This window comes from Alligator sinensis, unplaced genomic scaffold (assembly GCF_000455745.1).
Source record: "Alligator sinensis unplaced genomic scaffold, ASM45574v1 scaffold1032_1, whole genome shotgun sequence".
Taxonomy (NCBI): Eukaryota; Metazoa; Chordata; order Crocodylia; family Alligatoridae; genus Alligator; species Alligator sinensis.
In genome coordinates this window covers 1,093,243-1,102,682 of record NW_005842450.1, presented here as the reverse complement: position 1 = coordinate 1,102,682, position 9,440 = coordinate 1,093,243, and the positions used below count along the sequence as shown (strand labels likewise).

The 9,440-nt window shown below is 64.2% G+C and overlaps 1 protein-coding gene across 1 annotated transcript; it reads right to left on the bottom strand.

Annotated features, from left to right (window-relative positions):
• Window positions 1-7,103: 7,103 nt before the first annotated feature.
• Window positions 7,104-9,434, bottom strand: FAM110A (family with sequence similarity 110 member A). The gene has a single exon (XM_006030547.2). The coding sequence runs from the start codon at window positions 9,421-9,423 to the stop codon at window positions 8,356-8,358; it is 1,068 nt and encodes a 355-aa protein (XP_006030609.1). The 5' UTR covers window positions 9,424-9,434; the 3' UTR covers window positions 7,104-8,355.
• Window positions 9,435-9,440: the final 6 nt, after the last annotated feature.

Sequence of the window (9,440 nt, the reverse complement as noted above, 5' to 3'; positions counted from 1 at the left end):
GGGACCACAATCCCCCGGGCGCCCGCGTTTCAGGACGGCGGAGCTGGCAGGGGCGGGGGCGGGAGTGTGGGAGCCGGCCCTTTCCCACGACCCGGGCTGTGGAACCGGGTGGAAGAGCCGCGCAGCCCCGGCGGTGCGAACCCAGCGCGGAAGTCATCGCTGCAGCCTCGGGGCCTCCCGCCAGCCTCCGCCTGGGGCAGCTCGCGCGTGGGCTGGGAAGGGGGGAGGCAGCGAGCCGGGGAACGGCTATTTCTGGTTCCCTACCTGGAGGGGGCTGTGGGAATAGTGCAGGCAGGGAGCCGGGCCGCACGGAGCAGGCTGGTTCTCACGGGAGCGCTTGCAGCGCTTCAGCCACGGGCCGTGGGGGCCTCTGCTGGCACCGGCCAGTTCTGCTCCTTCGCCCGGTTAAAAAGGCCCGAGAGCTGCCGTGGGGTTTCGGGGCATGCGCGAGAGCCAGGCGTGTGCACACGTGTGTCCGTGTGTGGGCAGCCCTGGCCCCGGGCGGGTCCGTGGGTCAGTGCCAGGCCACGGGTCTGGGTAAGCCTCGAAAAGAGCAATCTCATTGCACTGTTGAGCGTGAGCGTGGCATGTCGTGGGATCCACGTTGAGCACAAGGCAGCCCCGAGCCGGGGGAGCCTGGTCCTGTCACGAGGCCGAGGAGAAGCGTGTTCCTCTGCGCAACGCAGCAGCCAACATGCACCCGCGCGGAGGGCATCGGGGGCTCCCTTCGCCCCCGGGTGTTACAAACACTGGGCAATGTCACGAGCAATGTGGCCAGTGTCCACGTGTGAGTTCGGAGCCTGGCTGCTTCCTTCAGCATCCGACAAAGACGTCTTGGGCTCATGCTCTGATCCGGCTAGCCCGGCGGGCGAAGCTGTACCCCGCCGCCCTTAGGGCTGTCACAGGCAGACCCCCAATGCTGCAGAGATGCCCTTTCGCCCTCGTTATATTCACTAGCAAATGCTCACCAGGAGAAGCCATCGAGTGCCCAGCAGAGAGTCCCCGGGACCTCTGCGAAGGGTCAGTGTCCTCCGTGCAGGGGCGAGACCGAACACCGGCTGGGGCAGATGGGGCGATCCTGCTCCCCTCCCCGCCCAGACTCCTCCGGCCGCTCGAACCCAGCGGCCCCGGCTGTTGGTGAGACACAAGCAATGTGTCAGGGATGATGCCCAGGACTGGGGAGGAGAGCACCCTGGGGAGGGTTGCTATGGAGACGCCCACCCCAGCATTTTGCATGCAGGGATTAGCACGGGGGCCAGCCTCACCCCAACAGCTGGTCTGGAGCAATTAGCAGATCCTCGTTACATTCACATTAATGCAGCCGCCCCTCCTGCTGCTGCTACCCCAGCTGAGCCCCGGGGCGAGCGGGGGAGGGCACGCAAGGCAGCGAGAGGCAACCAGCCCCGAACAAAGGGCTGGCGAAGGGGCTGCACCAGACAGGGCCCGCAGACCTGCAGCCAGCCCGGCGCTCTCGGGCCCGGCTCTCCGGGGAGGTACAGGGTGCCAATCAGCCAGGACATGGCAGGCAGGAAGGACCCCAAGTGGGATCGGGGCCCTGGGGCCAGGTGCTGCACAAGGAGCCTGCAGAAAGGCTGCGGACCTGCGAGAGGGGAAACTGAGGCACAGCTCTGCTGCCCTGGAGGCTGATGCAGAGCCGAGCAGAGAGACGATGTCTCCTGGGGCCCGGCCCTGCTTAATGAGTGCCACGAGGCCTTTCCAAAGCTGGGAGCTGCTGGGCACTGGGGGGGTTCTCCTAGCCAGGGCATTGTCGGAGACCCAGGTCTGGAGGGGCGCTGCCCCCATCCCTGGGGGTCCAGCTCAGGTCACACCAATGCATTCCCTGCACCCAGCTCCATGTGTGTTGTTTCCACGCAGCTCCACGTGCAACCGGCCAGCAAAGACGTGCCCTTAAAAAGATTGCGGGGACCCGGGGCGCTTTCCATTTGCTAGAAATACCAGGCGCGCTCAGCTGTGACTCCCAACGGAAACCCAAGCCCGAAGGAGAGCAGGTGCCAGGGAAAGTGATAGCCCACACGGGCGGGCAGGCGGTGCATGGAGAGGTCTAATCTACGGCTAGCAGATGCTTGGACTTGCCTGGTGGAAAATCCGGCGTCCGGCTCTCCCGGAGCTGCCGGCACGTGCTGTCTCACTGAGCCGCTGCCCGGCTCCCCTCCGGGGCCTGGGCAGTTGTCTGGGGTGCGTGTGCATGTCGGTGTGCATGGCAACCCCTGCAGCACCCAGCGCAGCACCACTTGCTGGGGTACCACTCACATACAAGCGGTGCGTCGTGGGATGGGGGTTGGAGGACCCGCTGAGCCGGGGAGAGAGGAGGCATGGCTGGCTGCATTGGCACAGCTTGCTGCGGGGGAGAGGTGCCCAATGGGGCCGGCTCTCTGCGGGCACACGGTACTGTAGCTACTTCCAACCCTCGTTGCTCCTTGCAAGCTGGCCCCTGCCAGATGCTACCACCACGCCATACAGAGCTCCGGCCAGCGGGACGCTCTGTCCTGACCTCCGCGATCAGCTTGCCGCCTGCAATGGAGCCAGGCCGGACTTTATTTTAGCACCCGTCGGGAATAGCGCTTAGGAAACGGGATCTTCCACAAAGGCCAGACACAGCCAGTGGCTCCAAGCCCCCAGCCCTGGGGATCCTCAGCTGTCTGCTGCCTGCAGCTGCTTCTAAATATACCCATTGTTGCTGCCACGGGGCCAGGGGCTTGTGGTCCCCTTCCACCCAGGGACCAAACAGCCACGGATAAGGCAGTGCCTGGAACAAGCCCTGCTTGGAAACAGAGCCCCTTCCTCCCCCACCACTAAGTGCCCCTACTCCCAGGGCTTGAACGGGCCCGGTGGGCGAACGGGCTCAGACATGGGGGCTTGGAGCTGCGGCAGGGCCTGGGAACGCTTGCAAAGCAGCTGGAGCAGCTCAGCTCAGGGGCTGTGCCGGGACCTGCCGTAGCCGGAGGCGGCAACACCGAACAAGCGATCCCGGGTGCTGTCACTCGCCTCTCGCCCTGCACCACCCCGAGACTGCTCTGCGTCACCCCCCAAGCCGGCTAACAGCAGTGCAGGTGCTTCCTCCCCACCACGCTCCCACGGGACCTGCGCGTCAGCCCCCAGCTGTTGTATTTCCACCGTTGTCGGTCATCTGTCTTTTGAAGGAGGTGGTGGATGCATCCCATGCAGCAGTGAAGAGCTCTCCAGATAATTCCCCCTCCGGCCATCACATCCTGCCTGCCTAAACCCCACCGTCCCCTAGCCTTCCCCGCTCCCTGTCCCAAACTCGGCTGGGCACTGGTGGCCAGCTGCCGTGTTCCCCCCCACAGGTGACTGCATGTCAGGGGCGGGTGACATGGGCAGACTACACTACTGCCTCCTTCCTAGATGTGTGCAAGAAATAATGTCGTCTACAACCCACCGGCTGACACGCACAGCTCCAAATACACAACACAGGCATGCACGTGGACCTCAAAAATGCTGGGAGATCATCTCCCTGCTCCACAATGAATGATAACCTTTTCTTGTTTCTTTTTTCGCTGTTTCTCTCATTTATTAGTTGCCCAGTAATGTCTCTTGTATTCACTTGCAGTTTTGCACAGGGCTTTGCTGCATCTTTAGCGTGGCTGTGCCTGCTTTCTTTCTTGGAGAGCTGAGGCAGGGTTCGTGCCAGTGCCCGAGAGCTCATCTGTACCGCTCGCATCGAGACAGTCGGTGCAACGAAAGAGATCACCCACGAGCAGGGTGGCCGGGCCGACCTGATGCACTATCCCACTCCTGCCTCCGTGGGCCAGAGCACAGGGGCGTCCCTCCCTCGAGGTCGAGGTCACGAGCACGGCCGGAGTCTGCAGCTGGGTCTCCGGAAGGGGGAGGTCGGAGCAAAGGACCCAAGAGGATCCTGATCCGTTCTCCGGGGGTCTGGCTGCGGGGCCTTTCTATGCTCTTGAAAGCAAATGCAGGCAACGATCGCTCAAGCTGCTCATGGTGGAAAAGCCAACCAAGGCTCCCACACAAAGCCTGGCTGGCGGAGGACTTGGCACCCCCACAGGAGCTCTGAGCAGCCCCCTCCCGTTGGGGCATCTACCCCAGCTACCCCCTCTCTGGGGCCTACTGAGAGCATGTGGTTCTCCGCCCCGGGGCCGCCCTGCTCGAGCAGGAGGATGAGGTGTTAAAGACAGGACCAGCTCCGTGGTGCATGGAGATGGGGGGCTGCACTCAGCGGTGCATGCACGCTGCTACCTTCTCCCGGCTGCCCCTGTCGTGCCGCCATCCGTGCCCACGTGTCCCAGTCCTGAGCAGCGATCTCACCCCAGCGCCTGCCTGCCAACGCCGTGTCCCGGTGCGAGCCGGTGGCTGGGACCAGCCGCGGGGCGTTCGTTAGCACCTGTCAGGAGGTGCTGGCCGTCCCCACCGCGCGGGCTGTGTTGTGACAGCGGCTCCTCACGCGGTGACAGGCGCCAGCCCGAAAACTGAACTGACAACGGAGCAGGGCTGGGTCGCTGCCAGCGCAATGAGAGCAGAGACGGGGAGGGGGCCCTGGGAAGGCACGTGGCCCCGCAGCTCAGACAGTCGGGTGCGTGCTGGAATCGGAGCCCTGCCCCGCCAGGCCAAGTGCATGGGTAAGAGCAGCCAGACCTGGGGGCTGAGGCTTTCCTGTCCCTGCTGTGAGCTATGCAAAGCCCTCTCTATCCTTCTTGCCCCACTCAGAGATGATTGGGACTTCACCCGGGGCTCCGAGCATGGCATGCAGACGGGGAGCCCATTCTCCTGCCCAAATAGTGAACCGAAGTGCTTGATTGCCTCTACCCACCCAAGGAGCCAGTGATGAGGGCCAGGCTGCAGGGCCACATCTCCATGCCCTCCCTGTATATGGGGCCAGGTCACTCACAAGTGGGTGTAACCCCCCCAACCCCCCCCCATGCCACGTGTGGGCTTCCCGGCAGGTATTGCCAAGAGCCAACTGGTCCCTCTCACCCGATGCGAGAGGCTGCAGCTGATCCCTGGAGCAACTCATCCTTTGGGCTGCACTGCTCTCGTGATTTGGGACGCAAGCCCTAGCTCCGCACAAAACTTCCAGCCTGCTGGGATGTCCACGCGGGCTTCAAGTTACAACCAGACTCCAGGGATGAATCAGGGTCTTTGGGGGGCCGCTGCCCTGCAGGCAGATCCCCCATCCTTTCCCAGCCCCTGCCAGTGGCCTCGCAGTGCCCGGATTGATCTTTTGCTCTGCCGACTCCAACCTCTCCGAGTCCATTCCCAGCTGGAGCCGGTCCCAGCCCCCCGCACATGGCGGGCAGGAGAGAGGGGAAACTCCGCATGGGCCATCTGGTTCGCATCCATCCCGGGAGAGGAGCCTGTTGGAGAGCACGCAGGCACACGCATGGCCCAGGCTGCAGCCGCAGCGCCGGCTCCCAGCCCCTCCGGGGACCAGGTCCGGCACAGCTCATTAGTGCCATGTCCTGGCAGCTTCAACCATCTCCCCGCTACCAAAGCAGCAGCCCCTGCCCTAACGAGAGGGAATCTGGGAGCTGTCCAGCTCGTTAGGGGCTGGGACCCATTGTCTAGGCGGCCATCCCCGGCCCTTGATTCGAGGCAGGGGCTCAGAGCAGGACCCAGCTGTGCCCTGCTGCCGTCACCGCTCATCTGACGTCACCTTCCACCCCCCATCCCGGCCTGGCCCTAATTTGAGCCTGAGATGGGTGTAAGACCTGACACAGCAGGTGCTGGACCCAGCACATGCTCCCCAGGCCAGGGTGGCTCATCCTTCCTGCGTAGCCACAGGGGTAATGTCAGGTCCTAGAGGCCTGGCCCAGAGCTCGTCCCTGGGAAGGCAGATCAAAGCCAAGCAGCCTGGCTAGCTTTCTTGCAAACCCACCTGCCGGGATCTCCCCTTCCCGGGAAGAGCAGGAGCCAGGGATCATTTTTATTTTTTATTTGTGTGCGAGGCCAAATTAGCCCAAACTAATTCCAAATCCAAGAGTCCAGAACCAGAAGTGGCCCTACTACCTGCAAACATCCTCCACCCACACCTGGGGCTTCAGATGTTTCCAAATCCTTTGGCAAGTGTCCTACTTGCATCCACCTCTGTTCCTAGCAAACCCTGGGAAGAACAGAGAGATGAGGGAAGGGCCAGAAGAAACTCCCCCAACAGAGGTAGCGGGCAGCAAGAAGTACCCCGTCTCCCGGGGCCGTGGCACACAGCCTGCCAGGGGCTCTCTGTGCAGACAGGGACATGCTCTGGTCCCTGCTCCGCCTGTTGCCTGTGGCAAAGCAACACAGCGGTAGTCCCAGCTTCACACCCCGCCCCCGTGGGACCACTCCTGTCCCACAAAACGTGGCCTTTGCAATACAAGCCTGTCCAGGAGACAGGCTGCCTCAAAACAGGCATGCGGGAGCTCGTGGGTGCAGGGGTTGCACTGGGATGCTTTCCATTCACACCTCCACGTGCAAAAAAAAAAAAAGAGTTCAGGTCCAGCACCCCGAAACCCCCCCGCCACGAGCTCAGAAGCAGCCTGGGCTGCGTGCGCTCAGCAGAGACGGGCTCTGGTTTCTCACAAGACTTGCAACCAAAGCCTGATGGCCAAGGAGCAGTAACAGCCCCTGGCTACGTGCAGCTGTTGCTTCATGTCGCTCCCTGCCCCGGTTTTGCCAGCCTGGTGCATGCGCCCAGGGGAGGCGTCTCACGGCAGCTCCGGACGCGCACGCGGGTGTTAGCGGGCCAGTTGGGCCTGGAAAAGCAGCCCTGCCACGCCCTGCAAAGAGATCACAGGGCACTTGGCTTCCCAGCACTTCTCACACTCCAATTAATAATTAACCTCCCAGCTTGACTCTGAAGTCCCAGCTATCACCCTGCCATCTGCACGCATGCCCCCCGGGCAACCCCCACCCAGCCCTCCCTGCACGGCCCTGACCTTCCCCGCTGATAATCGGTCATGTTCACAATGCACTGTGCAAGCACCAAGCCTTACCCCGGCCTGGCACCCATGCCTGGCACAGAGCGGGCACCCCAGGGCAGGCCCCATGCAGCAGGTCCCCACCTGCCAGGGCCCGGGCTCCAGCTGCTCCCTGACCAAGTTCCAACAAAGCAAACCGGAGTCTCCAAAAAAGAGGACTTTAATCAAAACGGGGCAGAGGGGGTTGTTTGTACAGGACAGTAAAAACAGTATAAATAACAAGCCGGCTTTTCCAAGCCTTCCTGGCCTCGAAAGAGAAAGCTGCAGATGTGCTGGGCCACGTGGCACGAGCACCAGGTGCCCCGCAGGGCATCCCCCCAGCCTCGCGACCGCCTCCAGTTCCCTCCCAGCAGGGTCAGGGGTTTGCATGGATCTCCCCTGCAGCGCACAAAGCACCCATGGTTTGCAGCAGGGGTAAGCCAGGATTCCCCCACTCCCGGGTGCCTTTCTGCTCCATATCCCTTCCCCTGCCACGGGCTCACATGCACCCAGCAGGGAGTTGTGGAGGGGCCAGGCAGCCAGGCAGCAGCCGGGTGGGTCCCAGTGGAGCACACCTGCGTGAGCCCAGCAGCAGGACAGCTCGGCGCATCGCCCCCCTGCCATCCTTTGCAACACACCTGAGCTTGGTACGGTGCCGCTCCTCCAGGTACCCCTTGCCTGAGCTCCTTCCCACCCCATCTGCTGGGGGGCTGAGCCTGTTGAACCCCTGTGCACCCAGGGTGGATTTTCCCCCCAGCCATTGAGCCAGCTCAAATCAGGGCTTCAGGCTGGAGCAGAAGGACTAGTTGGGCTGGTGGCCCGTGTCCAGACCCAGGCATGCCCCGGAGGCACGGTACGCAGGACGTGGAGAGCGAGCGGCTCTCCCCTGGAGCCCCGATAGCCAGACCGCTTGCAGGGGGCTGCTCGCAGGTGGCCAGAGCCCCCTTCCCACCAACCCCGCGGGGAAGCCGGGTCCCAGCCAGGACAGTCCTAGTTCAGATCCCCCGGGCCAGCAGCTGCCCAGGGCAGTCTCTGACTTTTCTGCTCAAGATCAGCCTCATGCCATGTTTGCGGAGAGTCTGCTCCACAGCCGGGTCCCCGGGGGTCTGGGACAGCGCAGGCGGGCGCCGGAGCCTGGATCGCAATCAGCAGGTGCGGGCTGCTCCGACTGACTCGCAGGGACGATGTCCCCGGCTCTCTATTTTTAGCTTGTGCTTTTAAAAAGGCCAGCTCCTCTCGGGGCGGCTGCGTCCAGTCCTTGAGTCACTCGAGTGCAGGGCTCTGCGATCCAGGCAGGAGGCGAGGAGCTGGGGGAAGAACTGCAGGGCCCCGGGCTGCAATTCAAAGCCCCCCCTTGTTTCCAGGGAAGCCCTGCCGGACTCACGCAGGAGACCAAACACCCCCGGTCCGGGGCCTGGTGGAGATGCTATACGTTGGAGACCTTCTGGGGCTCCCGGGCCTGCCGCAGCCCGTACAGCCACTTGATGACGCGGGCGTTGCGCTCGACGACGGAGATGCCGTAGGGGATGCGCTCGGGCGGCTTCTCCTCCAGCGTGGCGGCGCTGCGCTGCGAGCGGGCGCCCTCCGAGCTGGCCGTGCTGACGCTGTGGAACTTGACGGACACGATGTCGGAGCTGGCGCGGGCGAAGTGCTCCACCCCCATGTCCCGCACGTCCTCGGGGTCCAGCCCGCAGTAGTTGAAGAAGCGCTCCAGGTCGGCCGTGGCCCGCGAGTACCGGTCGCTCAGGTCCGACTTGGAGCGGTGCAGCAGCGTTTGCCGCCGGGCCCTGTCTGCCCGCCCGTCCTGGGGGCTCGGCAAGCCCAGCGGGCTGGCAGAAGGGATCCGGGCCTTGGCGGGCGATGCGGGTGCCGGGTTCACCTGGATGGCCGGACCCCCCCTGGCTCGCAGGGCCCCGCAAGGCCGGACGTCCACACGGCGCACGGCCACCGTGCTGGAGGGCTTGGAGGCGCCGGAGCTCTCCGACAGCTTGCTCATGCCCTCCGTCGGGGCCTTCCTCCGCGGCGTGCCCGGGGGCTCGGGCGTCTCCGCCTTCCACTTGCGCTCCATGCCCAGGGGGCTCTCGGGCTTGGGGAAGGGCATGGGGCTGTCGCAGAGGTTGATGAGGTTGTTGAGGATCTCCAGGTTCAGGGAGGGCTTGGACCCGCAGGCCTCCACCCTCCGTGCCCCCGGCGGGGTCCGGCGGCTCGGGGTGAGCATGGCCTTCCGCACGCCGGGCGCGAAGAGCGGCTGCTTGAGCACCAGCGGTTTCACCGGCTCCTGCTTGGTGCTGGCTACCTGCTGGCTCTTGACGTACTTGGCCTTGTCGGCCTCCAGCCGCTCCACCGCGCTGGGCTTGCGGGCGCCGGTCTCCGCCTGCCGCCGAAAGTACTCAGGGCCCTTGTTGAGGATGCGGAAGGGCATGGCCGAGGTGAAGGGCGCCGTGCTCGACACCCCCTTCATCGCATTGCCTGCCCGCAGGGTCTCCACGGGCATGCCGCTCCGGGGCCGCG

Excerpts from the sequence above, each read along its gene's own strand:
- FAM110A (XM_006030547.2), bottom strand. The coding sequence starts at position 9,423 with ATGCCCGTGGAGACCCTGCGGGCAGGCAATGCGATGAAGGGGGTGTCG.